The following is a 17,367-nucleotide window of genomic DNA, read 5'->3' as shown; positions in this document are numbered from 1 at the left end:
ACTTTTCTACGGAACTACCCCGTACTTTTCCTTTCGAGTCCAGTTCCACTGAGGTAAGTGAGGGCAGAGCGTGCTCCAAAGTAAATCCCGTTGCTCTATGATTCAGTTCAGGCAGAGATGATCTGTGGGACTGGAGAACAGTCAGACTTCTCATTCCTCCATTAAATATTACAATGTGAGATTTTCTACAAGAGCACTGACATGAACCTTGCTAGCTTATCCTCTTCTCTACAGCTGGCTTTCTGTGGCAAAGACAGCTCTGGGATTCTGGCTTGGCTAACACAACCTATCTGTCCATATGCCCACAAGGTGCCAAAAGTGCCAGTCAACATGTGAGCTGTGGGCCTCCAGTTCAATCTGCACTTTTAGGTGGGAAAAGAAGCTCAGCAGCTTCTGATGGCCACATAGCAGGCACTGTGGTTTTCATTTAATAATGCCATGATCTGTGGTTGAATTTGAGACTCTGTGGAGTAAAGCTCTCTATCTGCTGCTACCAGTCCACCTCAGAAGTTTATTCTGAGGCTCAACTTCCCAGCTGTGCATAAAGCAAAGGCGTAATGGAGCTGGAGACATCCAGCATCTGTACATACACCGTGCAAGCAGAAAGCTGGATATATGTGTAATTAAGGAAGTGTTTCCACAGCAGGAACAACAATTCTCCATATTGGCAGCAGAAGTACAATAAGAACAACTCAACAGAACACCATCGTGCTTTGTATTTGCTGTCTCATTCTCAGTATGTTTTGCAGTCTCTCAGAGCTGTAATTTCAGTTGCTTTGGAGATCACCTCTTTTTCCTTTTATTTTCAATTTTAAATGTGTATGAAATATCTTTCCAGTAAATAGTAGATAGAGGATAGCATCCTCTTCAACAGTCAGTTGCTGGGACAAAGCCAGATCCAAAATCAAATAACATTCTTCAAAGAAACACTTGAGTCTCAAGGTACCTAAAATTGTTGCTGGCTCATATGAAAACTACTAAAGTTTTCTCACTTTGACATCTTGTACTGTGTCCAAATTTGTAATTAGTCAGTTTGTTTCACAAATGCCTTTTTACTGGAGTGTGTGTGTGTGTGTGTGTTACAATCCAGGTGGAGCCAGGGAGCTGAGATTTCCCTGTGGCTGTTGGAGGTGATGCCAGCTCAGCAGGGACTGCTGCAAGGCAAGCTGTGCCACTGGGACCAGTTGGCACAGCTGCAGAGAACAGCAGCCACAATCCAGCGTGGATGGGGGACCAGATGGAAAGCAATCCTGCTGTGTCAACCAGGCATGGGGAAGACATGGGTGCAATGTTCTCGCCTTCCAAAATTACAAATTGCCTTTCATCAAGGCAAGTCTCTTCCTGCTCCCAGATGTTTGCATCTTGTTTCTTGTGGAAAATAGCACTGGCGGGCTTTGCCTGTGTCTGGAGGGTAAAAGGCTTGCTGTTTTCGGCAGGTGCTCCTTGCTCTGAAGGTGGCCCTGGGGCAGGTTGGTGCAGAGAAGGCAATGAGCAACAGGGACCCAGAACTCAGACCCTGCCGACTTAGCTCTTGATATTGCCAGATGTGTAGGGAGCAACTCTTATGATCAGAGGGCAGCACCTAGATGAGATCATATTCCTTTTCCATTCTTGGGTTTCTTTCAGAGCAGATGTGTTTCTGCTCTACCAGTTTCTAAAACAGTCACGCATATGCAAGTGTGCCAAGAGATTTAAGTGCCTAGGAATGCTGGTAACTTGGTATGGCTAAATTTGTATCAGCAATTAGCTTCTGTAATAGGTTTTCCTGCGTGTGTAATCGCTTGTGTGATTTATGTTCCCTGTGTTCATTTAGTCTGCACAGAAGCCTGGCCTGGCTTTGCAAGTCTTAGTCTCTGTGTGTGCTACTGCTGTAAACACCCTGAGGCAGCACAGGTCTGGCAGCATCTCCCAGGTAGAGCTGAGGTGTTATTGCAGTTTTCTGCTCTTGCTGATGGTCTTGCTTTTCATGTTGGGTGGCATGTGGCAGGTTCCTTCTGTTAATTAGAACAAATGTGCCAATTATGTTAATGTATCTCCCGATACCAATCAGTGAATGATTAGAGACAACACATCTGTCTCTCACCAGGGAGCAGGATGACAGAAAAGACACTACAAGGCATGTTGTTCTAAATTAGGGACACCTTGGATTGTGCCTTCCCCTGCTGACCCAGGGACAGCTCCATTTCCTGCAGGCTCACTTGCCAGCCCATTAGCAGCCCTGGATGTGCAGCTCCAGTGCAACTGGCAGGAGCCGTGTGCCTCATGGAACTGCAAGCTGCATCCAGAGTGTTAAGGTACTCTGACCAAAAGGTTGCTGGCTCCAGGTGTGCTCCAGCTTCTCAGCATCTGCAGATTCTGTTGGTCAGGTTTTTATTCACCACTCTCACACTTCAACTGAGCAGCCTTCTCTTGCCGCTTAGTTTGCAAACATATAACAAAAATACCTTCTTGTGTAGAAAAGAAGCAAGAAGAAAAAGGATTTTGTGTCTAGCTTGTTCCAGGGCTTTAGTATGTGCTAAAAAACACATGTATGTTGTTGTAGCTGTAATTTTCCATAGCTGTCAACCCCAGAGGGTATACTTACCCCATCCTTCATGGCATAATTTTTGCCAATTAAATGATTGCTGTTATGATAAGGAAAAAATGATCCCATGCTTTTTTTACATATATGCATGACCATCAGTACATTTATCAATAACAGCTGGAGGGATGTCCTGATTTAATTGAATACGTAGAGCTAGATGCATGTTCAGGAATTGTTCTGATTATACCCAGTAAATATGCATCCTTAATATTTAGGCAAAAGCAAACATCTACTCTAGAACATCTCAAGAGAGATGAAAAATTGAGGAATGAGGATTTGATTTGGTATGTCCTTGAAGTCAGGATTTTGTGCACTTTGAAGAGCCCATTTATACCCTGCTGGTCCTCTGTCCACTTGCCTGCAGGTCTAGAGGTCTCTGGCACATAAGTGTGCAGTGTCTTAGCTGCCAGTACTATTATTCAGGCTGCAGAATTAAATTCAGGATAAGTTTCTGCAGTGAGTTGATTAACAGCCTATTTCAGCAAGGGGGCTGCACCTTGGGGAATGACATGGCATCAAAAGAGATCGTTGCTTTTAACTTCTGTGATAACAGTTTGCATACTTGTCACTCATAAATCCAACTGTCTCATTCTGCTTGCTTCTCTTCTGTATTTGACACCTGATCTCTTCCTACTTACGTGACAGAACAACCCTACTCCCACTTACTCTTGGTTACCTCAAAAAAAATAATCTGAGGTTTGGAGGCACTGACTATTGAAGTCACCTGCACCACAGAAAATAGGTCCAACAGTAATTGAAAATAAGTACTAACAACAGTCTCACATATTGTAGTGTGTTTAATTATTCCCAATTTCTACAAGGACTGAGGAAGAAACCACTTTTTTATTTTTTTTTTATTTTTTTTTGGGTGTTCTTTTTTTTCTTCTCTTGCTCTACTGATGGCTAAAATATGTCTGAAAGGAGACTCCCACTGCTTGTCAAATCATCCATCAGTTCCTTCCTTCAGATTTGACGTTAGAGTTTGCAACATTAACAGACCCCATAAAACCTGGATGCCAGAAGACTAAATTAGATAGATTTGAGAGATACCTTGTAAAAGAGATGTCATTTAGATATGCACACGCAGTACTGATGTACTGGCAGAAAAAAAAGACATCCTGTCGTTCTTCAAACTTTTACTGTTAGTAAATTCTGTGAGACATTAGGTGAAAAAGGATCTTTTTCCTAAGAGATTTGGTAGAGAGCCAGAAGCAATATACTGAATTATACAGAGCTGCTTTGTTTTGGGATCTTTTTTTTTTTTTTGTATTGGCAACTTCTCTTTTCATATTATCTTTGGTGGTTTTGCAGGGATGATAGGGAATTCAATGCTTACAGCTTTAATTTTGTCTACTCATTTGAGACCCAGATTGAATATGTATGTGTGTTTTTGCAGAGAGAGAAAATGTTGCAGAGTAGTGGAAAAAAAAAAACCCATGTGCTTGGGCATCGAGCCTTGAGGGTGCCAAAGGCTGCTAGAGTATATTCTTGGATGGGCATACCAGAAATATTTTAAACTGAACCTTAGACCATGTAGGCTGTAGTCCTGTCCTTACTGGCGTCCTGGTGTCCTCAGTATGCAAAGCAGAGGAAGAGTACAGGGAGATTTGAAGTGGGATGTACACAGCTCTGGCAGTGTGTGTAGCATCTTTTACAGCCCTGGCCTAACCAACCCAGAAATAAACAGTGACATTAAAACCAAAGAAATATGTGGGGTTTGTGAGAGGCAGGAGTTAAATAGCAGCATACCACTGATGGAGATAAGCTTCTGGCTTGTTTTTCAGTCTAGAATTCATGCCGACTTGGCCTGCAGGTGAGGAAGGAGCTAAATATTGCCATTGACTGAACAGGAATCTGTCTGTCTTGATTACACCTGAAACCTATTAGGATTCAAGAAAGGCGGAAAAAAACAAGTTTAGTCATTCTGTCAAGGAAAAACAGATTATTGACTAAGAGCTTGTATCTTCCACAGTGCAACATGATTGTGATAGTGACAGAAATACAGCCTCCAAAGTTTTATGTCTATTTCTTCCTCCCCTGTTCCTTGCAGACACACGTATCCATTTCCACAGCCCTTGTTGCACCACTGTCTTTCAGCTCCGCAGTATTGACAGCATTGAGACTGCCACATCCCACAGTGATGTGCTGTGAAAGAGAGGGGTTTAAATCAAGCCTTCTTTGGAGCAGTGACTCTACATTCACTAAAGGTGTAAATCTTTGGAAGCAGCTCATACCTGAAGTGCATCCACCCAAACTGGAGCTGGAGCTGCTTAAGCAGGGTGAAAGGTGGGAAGTGGGTGGTGGGCACCTATAACCCAAGCCCACATCTGCCAGCATTGCTCTTGCAGCATTGACTGGCTTTGTCTGAGGGTGAATTGAGCCCTCTGTGTTGAACATCAGGAGAAATAATTGTTTTCTCTCACCATGGTTTGCAGCAGTCTGTACAGCTGTCTCGGGTGGCTTTTGGGGTATGTCAATGCTTGGGTAGTTCCTCAAATGTCTTTAGAAAAGTGGAGCTTCTGAGAGAAGGACTTGGCAGCTAGCACCTCACGAGTCCAGTGGGTTGTTTGTAGTTATGTTTTTCTTCCTTTAATTAAATCCTGGGCACAGGCTGAAGTGATCCAGTGACATGAAGGCCCAGCTTTGATCCATCCAGGGCCCCAGTCCTGTCCTTCAGCACACGCAGTTCAACTGAAAATGAGCTGCTAGATTTGCAGCCAAATTATATTAGAGTGGCTCACAGCAGTCAGCTGGGATATAACAGGGTGTTTTCTAAGGAAGGTAATAAAGAGAATATTGTCTAGATTAAAAACCTCATATTAAAAATATTTTTCTGTGCAACCAAGGAAATCATGCTTTATTAAAGTAAAATATAGCTTACACAAATAAAGAGGAAAAATAAGCACTGATGTCCTTGTGATTTCCTATTTCCTTGGTAACTGACTCTATTTTGTTTCATTCTCATTGAAGCCAGACAATGTGCATGTGAGTCCAAATGTACTTAAAAATATTGAGGTATATTATTTGTTAGTGCTACCCACTCCAGTATAGAGTCTCATGGTTTTAGACACAGGTCAGGTACCTATAAGGTTACTGCATTACTAACTGCCTGATTAGGCAAGACATGAGAAACAATGGGTGAGATCTGTGCTGATTTAGGGTTTCTGATGTTGTAGGAGAATTTTCTGTTTGCAGATATGCTCCTAAGATATCACCCTTTCTTTTTGCCTTGCTTCTGACTCTGAAAGCACAGACCAGCCTTTCCCAGTACCTGGCAGCCTTTGAAAATGCATTGATGTTTTCAAGGCAAGGCAAGATAGCTGTTGAGTGGGTGGGTGGGATGAAAGGCGCTGGAAGGAAAGGGTAGACGTGAAGAATGTTCTCCTGGTTTCTTGCCCTGGTGTTTTGTTTCAGTTGGTGACGTTCATCAGGTGAGTTCTTTGTCACATGCCTTGGCTTGTAGTATTTTCTGGGATGAGCAATGCAATCACAGATACTATGTCTGTCCATATTGGTGTGACTTGTTGCTGACTCACTGCCTCCCCTCTGGCCCTTTGAAACCCCAAGGTGGAGTGGCTGAAGAATGAAGAGGTGATTGATCCTGTGGAAGACCGAAACTTCTACATCACCATTGATCACAACCTGATCATCAAGCAAGCCCGGCTTTCTGACACCGCCAATTACACCTGTGTTGCAAAAAACATCGTGGCCAAAAGAAAAAGCACCACAGCGACGGTGATAGTCTATGGTAGGTGATGCCTTGTACTGTTGCAGGTGGATGGACACACACCCAGAGCAGGAGAAGGATGCACAGTGCCCTCGTGCAGCTCTGGCTGCAGTCAGTGCCCAAGCTGGGCTGCCTGGTGACTTGCAGCCACACACAGGGGCTGCAGTCAGGGGCACTGCTGAAATCCCTCAGGAGTCTGATGACTTGTCTTATTGGTGACAGGCAATGGTGTTAAAGGAGGAACAGCCCTGCACAAAAGCAGCCTCATTGGAGAGAGGCTGTAACACACACTGGCTGCAAACAGCAAGGAGCCACCAGGGCTCATCATCCAGCAGGAGTGTCCTAGGCATGGCTTATTACCAGCACAGTTCGTGTTCTTAGTGACTCTTTTCTGAAATAAGAGTGAAACTGGTAGAGAGTTTGTGCTTCCAGTGACTGGTAAGTGTGTCAGAGGTCATCAGAATCTACCATCTTCTTATAACTCTTTAAATAAGCTTATTTTTCGTGCCTACTTCCAAAACAGACCCTGACACCAAGAGCAAAGAAGCAAAGTATTCTGGGACTGCAGTTTGTAGGTACATAGCCTAGCTTAAAAGTAAACATCAGGGGAATAATAGCATTATTCTGTATCAGCAACCACAGTCCTGATGTGACTGAGACAGGCCATGCTTTGGCTGGGAAAAGATGGGATTCCCTCCTAGAGTCTCTTCCAGCCTGTGTTGTGCTGCAGCTCTGCCTCACCAGTCCAAGCCTTTGCCCCTGCAGAGTTACTTCCCCAAATGCATTCCAGGTGGGGGCATCCACCAGAACAAAACCTGCTCTGATTATGTGCCAGCTGACTGAACTGGTGTTTCTTACAATCAGCTTAATTATAGGATAGACAAGTAGGAAAAAAATCCCTATGATTATCCCTAATATTCATTTCATATTCAGGGTAGCAGTTAGATTTAATTGTAAGCAGTTGCTTCTCTGAAGTTACAATGAGGGCTTTTTACTTCAGTTTTTATAGAAAACTGACTGAATTGAGTTGATTAGCAGCGCTTTTGGTATTGAGGGATGGACCATGCAAGAGCACCATGTTTTGTAACTGAGATGAATACAGAAACATAAAGATGTAGGCGTACTATAACCCTTCCTCACACATATAAAGAATTTTTTTCAAAAGTGTATTCAACAGACATGTGTAGGGAGCAGGCGTTTTTATGGGTTTTGCTGCCAGAGCTGCTTAAGGGTTGTGTCATATCACAAACATTTGGGTTTAGGGAATCTGAGCAGTTAATATGTTATTACCCATACCTGACAATCACAATATTATGTAGAAGAGCACAACTCCTTCTTCATTCCTCCATCTATGCTAGAAACTGTGATGGATGAAAAGGAGAGTCAGCATAAATATCTTCCCAGAGGTAAATATCTTCCCAAAGTCCAACAGAAAGAAATGCATTTAGTGTTAGCTCATTCTGAACAGCTTAGGGAAGTGCTGGGACATTTAGGTCTGCACCAGCTATGTCCACAGAGGGGTGAGTGAAGTTGTCCTGACATCCTGAAGTCACCTGCTTGAAAGAAAGGAAAAGAGAACTCTCAATATCTAATCAAAGCATGGGGGGCTCTCAGCATGCATAGGTGATGGGTGCATCTGAGCATGAGTGGGAGCACAGGTTATCTCCCTCTGGAAAACAGTGCAGCTTTCAGAGCACGGGCTTCTGGCTGCCAGAGCTCTCTGAACCTGCAGGGATTTTGGTCATACACACTCCACCAGGCACTTAAGGCTGGGTCAGGTTGGATTTCAGGATAAGGCAGGTCACCTGCCAACCCTAATAGTCATCAAGTGATGTTTTTCATTCAGCGTCAGCATTTCTTCAGCTTGTACAATGACTTGTGGTGTACAGTTGGTGTGTTGGGGACGTGGGTTTGTGCCTGTTCAGTGCTGTTTCTTGTGCCGTGTCTTGTGGCCACTGTTGGAGGCCGCATGACACAGAGCCAGAAGCGCCTTGGGGCTGCCCAGGCTGGGCTGCCTGTGTGACCATGCTCTTTTTGTCCTGCTTTGCAGTGAATGGAGGCTGGTCCACCTGGACAGAGTGGTCGGTGTGTAACAGCCGCTGCGGGAGAGGCTTCCAGAAGCGCACGAGGACCTGCACCAACCCTGCCCCGCTCAACGGCGGCGCCTTCTGCGAGGGCCAGAGCGTCCAGAAAATAGCTTGCACCACTCTGTGTCCAGGTTCAGTATGAGCAGCACAGAGATACTTTGTCTGTCATCAGTCGTTTCGGCAGAACGCTATTAGTTGAAAAAGCTTCGTTTTCATTATTAATAGATCAAACATCTCAGGGAATTAACATTCAGTTGTAGGGCATAAGTAGATAAAATAGTGAGCACATCATATCAAGCAGCACAGGTTCCAGCCCTTCTTTTGCACACTGCTTGCACTGTGGTCTCAGCTCTTACAATTCAGGAGATTTGGGGAGCATTCAGAGCTTAAAAATGTAGGAGATAAAGGTTGAAAGCTCTGGGAAAGAATTGGGATTTGAATATAGAAAGCAACTGTGATGTAAATATATTTGCAGTGTCTGTTCAGTCCAGCTGTCTCAGCAAGTAAAGCATCTGGGATGTGGATATTAAATTTGAGGCAGATGTTTACCTGACATATACAATCGTCAAATACAAAGGCATTTTTATTGGAAAGAGACATGTACCCATACTTTTGGAAGTTATTTTAATGTAAACTTCTGAAAAATATAAAATTGTTTCAGGACGTGCAATGTAGTTGCTGACTTCTTGTGATAAAATTCTGCCATCTGTCCTACTGTCCAGTGCTCTCCTACTACTGACCCACTCTAATCGATGGCAGTAAGGCCATCTTCAACTTGTGAAGTTTGATAATCCAGCTATCTCACTGGAACAATTTTATGTATTGTTCTTCAGCTGTTCATTTTAATGCTTTTGAAAATAATTTTTAGGATTTTGAAAAGTGCTAAACACATTCCTGGTTCTGCTCATGTGAAATAAATTGGTACCTCTAGAGATTTCTTTTAATAGAGCACATTTAACATGAACTATCTTCCTGTTAAAGAAGAATTTCTGGAAAAGTCTAACCTTTGTGTTAAAAATGCCACATCCCCCCTGCCACAAAATTAAATCAAAGATTCTTGACTTCTTGCTTGTACACTTTGAGCACAGATAAACTAGTTAGAAGTTTATATAAAGGGGAGAAAAGACCAGAAATGGGGCCTGGGCAGAGAGAAAGGAGAAGTGGAGCTCAATGTGCATTTACAAACCAGAAGTAGAAGAGCAGGCTGATGATTCTTCTGCCTTGGAAGGGCTCTTGGATGATCCTTCTCCAGGAAGGGCTGGGAGCTGCAGACTGGCTTGTGCTGACACGTGCATGGCTCTGCCTTGGTCTCACTGTTGTGTCCTCTCCTTGTCTCAGTGGATGGCAAGTGGACATCCTGGAGCAAGTGGTCCACCTGTGGCACGGAGTGCACCCACTGGCGCCGCAGAGAGTGCACGGCCCCGGCTCCCAAGAATGGGGGGAAGGACTGCGAGGGGCTGGTGCTGCAGTCCAAGAACTGCACGGATGGGCTCTGCATGCAGGGTAAGTGCTCTCCCCAGGATCTGGGATGTATGTGACAAATCCTGAAATAACTGCAGATCAGCATCAGTGACTTAAACTCACCAACCATTTGTAGGAGAAATGAGTTAGGGACCAGTTCTCAACCAGTCTGAACCCCCCACTCCTCTTGCCTGGAATAGGAAACAGGGAAGAATTAGAAAGAGTCATAAAAGAGCCTTCTACTGCCTGCCCCCCACCACCAAACAGCCCTCCTCTCTATATTGGCTCAGCATCTGTCCAGAGAAGCTTGGCAGTGGCTCTTACAGCACTACAAACAGAAAAACAGAGCATTTAGAGCAAAGCCAGCATAGTATGGCCAAGCAGATCAGCTTCTGGCTTCTTATTGTCAGGAATGGTGAGTGCATGTGTTTCTATTTATAATGCTATGCTCCCTTTTCCATTTTGGGTGACCTGTGGTAGAAAGAGGTACACTGCATCACTGCAGTGCTGATGCAAACTTCCTATCTGGTTGCCAGCATGCTGCAGCCTCATGAAGATCAGCTCTAGCCCTGAAGTCTATTCCACCTGTGCCTATTCACACAGTGGTCCTGCCTTTCTGACTAATAGAGAGAGAAGCAAAGAAAAGCAGGTTTTAAGTGTAATTCTGCCATACACTGATGAACAATTACTCAGCTCTACATTTTGTCCCTTCTCAAAAATGAGGTCTTCTCTGCTCTGCTGGTGCATCAAAACTCTCTTTCACATTTCATTAGTACAATAACCTGAGCCAGAATCCTCACATACAGCTCTTTCCTATTCCTTCATCCAATCTCTCTGCAGTACTTTTCTGTCAAGCCTCAGCTCTCTGTTGTCCAAAGAGTTGTGGCTGTACCCATCCAGTACCTCTGTGTCCAGATCATAAAATGCTTTAAGTTCTATCATAAAAAATGAGTAAAGAATTCTTATTCTCTGAGGCATGTTACTTTTGACTGAAATATTCATGATGACAGAAAATGACACTACCAACTAATAAATTTGTCTGCTCTTTGAATGAGTGCTATATAGGATAGCTACTATGTTGGTAGGGATCTCTGAGCTACCCTATGGCACAGCATGACCATTTACTTTGAGTTGTCCCAGATTTACAAATATCTCCCTGGATGTGGCTTGCACAAGCATTTCCATCATGTTAAAAGCTATTAGTCAATGTCAGTGGTCTATAAAGCTGTAATCCCTCAAAGCACTTGTTTTTATGGTGAAATGGAAAGGTAACATTCAGAACTCCTTTTCATTTCTAAGGATACTGAAAAAAATCCCTACTATACAACACCTTGGTGACTTTTATTGTAGGGAAGCTAATGCACCCCTAGTTCCAGTAGTGTTAATAAGTCATTATGGCAAATTAGGAGGAAAAGATGCATTTCCCCACACAGAAGAGCTCTTCACGATCAGATTATATTTAGACAGGTGTATGTCATCTTTGTGTATGTGCATAAAGAGAGCCATTTAAGCAAAAATCTTGTGGAAAAGTAGATATAATAGCACAGCAGAATAAAAGCCCTGTAGGGATCTTATTTATCTGTTGATGGTATATTGCATTTTATTTGTGAAAGTGGATGCTGAGTATAAAGCAGAGGTCTTCAGCAGGAGAGAAGGTGAAACTATTGTGAATCCTATTCTGCTTCATATATATGTATATAAAAAATGGTAATGAAAAATATGCAGCCACATAATGACCTGCTTAGCTCCAGGGGCCGTGATAATCCTTCAGTGTTGGAATTTAATGGCAGTGTTTTAATGGTGTCTTTATACTCTCAGGGTTTCATATACCTGTAAAACTTCCAGTCCTGCTCCCTGATCCATCACTGCTGAGAAGATTGATTTACTGTACTTTGTGGCAGTGTGCCTGCTGCTGCTCTCTCTCTCTCCCCTTCCCTCTCTTTTTATTTATTTATCTTTCTCAGTTTATGCAAAATCAATCTGAACACTTACATTTTTGCCTGTGTGGATTTAGATTCTTAGAAAATCTGCCTGCTGAGCCAGGAAGACATACAGCATTCCTTTCATTCTTAAAACAACATGCCTCTTTCCACATTATTTGAGGCTTTGGGGATCTGGCTTGGAACTAACAATTCTCTTAGCCTGGGCACCTGTAGATTCACAACCGTCTTTTCCAGTGGCTTCATACCACTGGGTCTGGCATGGCACATGTGCTGTGGAGGAAGCTTCAGCCACCTTTTCTCTGTGGTCACAGCCCTCTGGGAGATCTGTTGGCCAGCTGCTTACCTGCACCATAGTCAATTCTTGTTCCCAGATGCCCTGGTGCTGCCTCCTTGCTGCCAGTCTTTAGTGAGAGCCTGAAGGTTGATACCATGGGTGTAGTTGAGGTCAAAGAATTAGTAGGCAGACACTCTGCCAGGAGTCACTAGCCTGTTGCTCTGACAAAAACTTACTTGTAAATATATATCTCTATATAGCTGCATGTAAAAGGTATCCTGGAAAATGCTGGATTGAATGAGTCTCATTTACAAGCCCTTTCTCTTCCAGTCTATTATTCACTTCAGTAGCATCAGCTGGATAAATCAATAAGCTCTTTCATCAGACTACCCCTGCTTCAGCAAAGAGCACAAGTCTGCACCACTATCGATTTCTGTGGGGATAAAAACAGTGGAGCTTTCTCCATCCCTTGTAATTACAGTATTTTACGCCCAAAGCTGTAGTTTGTGCTTACCACTAACTGTGGCGTTTCTCATGCAGCTCTGCTGTTGCATTTATTCAGACTAATCATCTTGCTGGTACACACGTACTCGCCCATATCCAGTAGTTTGTATTTTTCTGTTAACATGAAGGGATGAACAGCCATTAAACTAGAGAGCCCACAGAGAGCCAGCAGGCTGAATTGAAGAGGTAAAGCAGATGTAGTGAAAATTCAGGGCAGTCATTGCTATTTTAAGTTTTCAAGTACACAATATTGTCTAGCAGTTCCCATTATAACAATTTCATAATTCCCATAATAGCATTAATAAGATCTTCTGGAACAAAATCTGCTGTAGGTGTAAGAAGAATTGGCTGGTTACCACCCACGCTAGTTGCATTATTGCCTCCATAGTTGCATTATTTCCCACTTGATGTGTGAGTACTGTGGTAAATACTTCAGTGCAAGGAGCAACACTTTTAAAGGCACGCACTACATCTCACAGGGGATTGCTGTAAACTGAAGCACTGCAATTAGCCCTTCACTTGTATCACCTAATGACTTTAGTGGGTGTTCTGTGGGGGGAATGAGAAAGCAAAGCTCTCTCCTGCTGCCTCAAACTTCAGTACAAGTAGTTCCCTTCACTAGGTCACAAACATTTTTAAAGCAACGTACCAGGGGAAGTGTTTTGCTGGACTGAGTCTGGAACAAATGCGAGATCACATGTGTGGTACAAAACTGCTGCTTTTGCTTTGCATTATGTGTAAAATTCTGCTGATAGTCAAGAAGAGGAGAGTTAGCACAAACTATGAGGAGAGTTACTGTGCTTCATGGTTATGTTGAAGGCTTATTACCTGAGTTGTGACATGCAGCTGTCATGCTCACAGCAGGTCACGTATATCCTTTCTGTTGAGGATCTGAAGTGACAGTGTTCAGATCTGTATTGTCCCTGTCCTGAATGAATAAGTACAGCAGGTCCATAGGCATGAGGTTGATGCCTGCTGGTCTTTAGGCTTTTCTGAAATCATGCCTGGGACATGCAGGGCTGGCACTAGCTCAGTCAGAGGGAGACAACCAGTGCCCCTTTTTCTGTTCACTTTTGGCTTTAGTTGACCACTGTGGCTTTTCATAAAAGGCTGGCTAAGTTGTGCTTTATTTTCTTTTTTTTTCCAAAACACAAAGCTAACTGTCTTACAGCAACAAGCAAGATAATTCAGAAGCACATGTTGTTGCTTGAGGACTATGGGTTATACAGTCACACAAATAGTACTGTTGCTCTGTGCAATAAGATTGCTCACTTTATATAGTCTCACAATATGGAATAAAATTCTATCATTTAATAGCAACAAAAGGAAATTTCCACCTGTGAATCATTGCCAAGGGTCATTAGATCCAATATGGAATTTCCCTCTGTGAGTATGAAAAGACTGAGATGTGTTACTGTAATTTTTAAAAAAATGGAAGAAAGTATTCAAAATATTGAACCTGTTGCTACAATACTCTGGACTGACTCTCAGGTCTTCTCCCTGCATGCAGCTTAAATACATGGAAATGCAAATAGCAGATGCACCACTGGGGGAAAAGACACCATACCATCGTTAAGATGTTATTACCAGAGTAGTAATGCCTTAGAAAAGGCTGCCTTCTAGTCAAGAGTGAATTGATGTGACATGGTGACAACAAATCTGTATTTGCTGAGTGCTCTGAAATCCTCCTCTAAAAAGCAGTGTGAAGTTTGTAAGGTTGTCCCTTGCAATGATCATGCCTAAGCAGATGAAAAAATGCAGTTTATCCTGCTTGGGCATGAAATGGCAAAATGCTTGTCTTGTCTCTGTTTATACAGGCTCTGAGTAGAAAGCAAGTTACCCTGATACTAGTATCTCTTTCTTCCCAAAACATACATATTCTGCACACGTCCCGCTTGGTTAATGTAACATGTTGGAAACTCTGATGGAATCAGAATTCATTTCCCTTTTTGGCTTGATTTGAAAGCAGGCATTCAGGGAAGAATTACAGGGCAGAGCAGCTTGATGAGGACCACAGGTCCACCAGAGCAGATCAGTGTGCAAAGAGCAGGGGAATGTTTCACGGGAATGTTTTCCAAGCTCCAGAAGGTAAGCAGAAGTCTCTCGAGGGAGACTGCAACAGAAGCCTGTGTGTGCAGAGGAATTAAATAAAACCTTTTATTAAGAGCATGTGGGTCAAGAGAGAACTTCTAATACATTCAGTCTGTCAGTATAATGATACAGCCACCTGGCATGTTTTGGCCTAGCAGGGGGAGTTCATTCATTTGAAGCAGGCATCTCATCTGTTCCTAGAGGAAGTTTTCCATAATATTGTTTGGTTTTTTTATATGAGTAAAGGGATGTGTTATTCCATTTTCTACCCAGCTACTGTGTAACGGTGGGGCAGCCAAGGGAGTTTATGCACACATCTCAGAGTTATGACTCATCTCTATTTTATTGTAGTGACATGAAAAATCCCCAGCTGAGAAGCATCCATGCTCTGATGGGCCCTGTGCAACTGAGAGCTCTTGCCTAGAAAACCAACTGCTTGAAGCAGATAAAAGTGTTCGGAGAAAGTAGAAGTGCAGAGCCACAGGCAGAACCCAGGGCACTGAAATCCCCGTGTCTTAACCCCAGTCAGTACAGAAAGAGCTACCTCCACATTATTTTTAAAGAAAGCAAGTGCTGTAAGATCTCTAGGCTGTTTTCAATAATCTGCATTAATTTAAAAAAATATAGTTATGCAGAGAGGAGAAAAAAGACAACCTTGTTCATCTATACTTTTCATTCTTCTTTATCCTCTTAGGTTTTCTTTTATTCTTCCCTATTCCTCTACACATTAAAAGCTCAAAAAGTTACTCAGACAGATGAAAGAAGAATTCAAATCTTATGAAGTCTAACTGATACATTGATTTAATTGTAAAAGAAAACCACCCCATACAGAGACAATAATGTACATTTATATTATCCTTGTCATATACAAAGGCGGATATATTTCATGATTCTTTTGCTTTCCTGTCAGAGTGTCAGGTAGGGCAAAGTTACATAAGCATCTGAAGGCTCATCAAGAAGTGAAACAATCAGAAGTAAAATTCAGCGCTCTCTATTTCTAAATCTGGACTAAAAAAAATTATTGGTGGCATGCTTAGATGAAAACTCATGTAAGGAAAGGAAGTTTCTAGAATTTGGGAAACAAACAAGCTGATCAGCTGATTGTGATTTTTGAGGTTATAAGCTGAGAAGTACAAGTTATCTTATGTGTGAGCATACAAACCTGCCAAAGATTTTTATACCTGTTCCATGGGGATAATGTATGCTTTCCATTACTCTTTTTGTCCAACATTCTTAACAGTTTTGATCCCCTCTCCTAGATCTTCTTCCAACTGTCCCTTCCTTCATATAGCTGTCTGCCATGTATTCTCTCTCCTGTGGTGTCCCTTGTCCTCATTTCAGGACACTGTCCCACTTGTCCCACTACAGCAAAGTGAACCCTGGGAAGTCTCTCTAGCACTCAGTCATTGCAAGAGTGGAATTTACAAATACACATCAAGTGAATTGCAGTGCTAGGCATGTGTTTATTTTTGCTGTCAAACATGCGTAACAAACCCAGTGCTGAGGTCCTAAAGACTGACATAAGATTTAACTAAAAGGTCAAAGTCCTCAACTGCAGAAGACTGTGTAATGTCAAACTTCAATATTCTAATCCACATCAAATTTTAGCCACAAGTTATCCTTCTCTTCCATCTTTCCTTATTCCCATATAGATGTCATGCATGTTTAAATTCAGGCAAGACCTTTCTGTCAATGTTAAAAAAATGTCAGGATCTCATTTAAAATGAAAACATAATTGCAGACTTAATTATAGAATATCATGAACTCCTGTTCAAGGAGAGAACAAGAGAGTGTCCCCATTTAACTCACCCACTCAGGAAAGATCTGAGATAATACCCAAGTAAATAATCAGTCACAAAACCTCAAGCTCCCTGTTTATTAGCCCACCCTGAATATGCCAATAATGAGTCCTTCAGAAGGAAAATAAATTGCTGTGCATTATCTCTGGGATGCCTGATATCATATCTGACCTTCAGCATCATTACTACAGACATGAAGGTCTCTCTTTAGAATAGAAAATGTAGGGAGGGAAAAATCTTTCTGTCTACGGGAAATCTTTCTGTATGAAAGATTTTTTGCTGTTCCAGAGACTGTTGTTGGTTTGGTTTTTTTTCCTAATTTTCCTCATCAAGCTGCTCTGCCCTGTAATTCATCCCTGAATGCCTGCTTTCAAATCAATTAGAAATTTTATTCTATTTTTTTCTAATTTTTAACCACCACAAGGTATAACATATCACATCTTCTTGGTTTTCTGATACATTTCCTGGGAAATAGCAAGGGAGAGAAATAATTAACAACAAGCAGAGTTCAAATTTGAGTGTTAATACTTTTCCAATCTCATTAGCAACATGTTAAGTGAACATGAAGTCTTGACACTAAACAGTCAGAATATGGGGTTTACTCTAAGATTACTCTTGTACCATTAACTCTGCCCCTTGTAGAAAAGAAAATACTGGAAACATGCAGCCTCTGGACAGTGGAAGTTGAACAAAACAATTTAAAACTCCTGAATGTCAAATTAAAACTCCTAAATTGTTTCTTGTAAGCTGGGAATATGTGACTGTTTGGCCATCATAGACAGAAACCTAGATGGACTTAGATGGAGGCCTAAAGCATTGCAATGTATCTGAATTAATATTTTGAAAGCCATTGAAAAGTCTTTTCTGAAAGCTTTGAGCCTTTTCATCCTGTACTGA

General features: G+C 42.3%; 1 protein-coding gene across 2 annotated transcripts in view; it reads left to right on the top strand.

The window, feature by feature from the left end:
* UNC5C (unc-5 netrin receptor C) overlaps positions 1-17,367 on the top strand; it is a 244,628-nt gene that overhangs the window by 193,069 nt on the left and 34,192 nt on the right. For both annotated transcript variants that reach the window (XM_039710627.1, XM_039710626.1), the window contains exons 5-7: positions 6,152-6,332; positions 8,362-8,529; positions 9,737-9,901. In XM_039710627.1, the coding sequence (XP_039566561.1) occupies positions 6,152-6,332; positions 8,362-8,529; positions 9,737-9,901 (514 nt within the window). The remainder of the gene's footprint in view (positions 1-6,151; positions 6,333-8,361; positions 8,530-9,736; positions 9,902-17,367) is intronic.

The sequence above is a fragment of the Passer montanus genome, unplaced genomic scaffold (assembly GCF_014805655.1).
Source record: "Passer montanus isolate IOZ18808 unplaced genomic scaffold, ASM1480565v1 scaffold23, whole genome shotgun sequence".
Classification (NCBI taxonomy): domain Eukaryota; kingdom Metazoa; phylum Chordata; class Aves; order Passeriformes; family Passeridae; genus Passer; species Passer montanus.
This window is presented reverse-complemented; position numbering and strand designations above follow the sequence as displayed.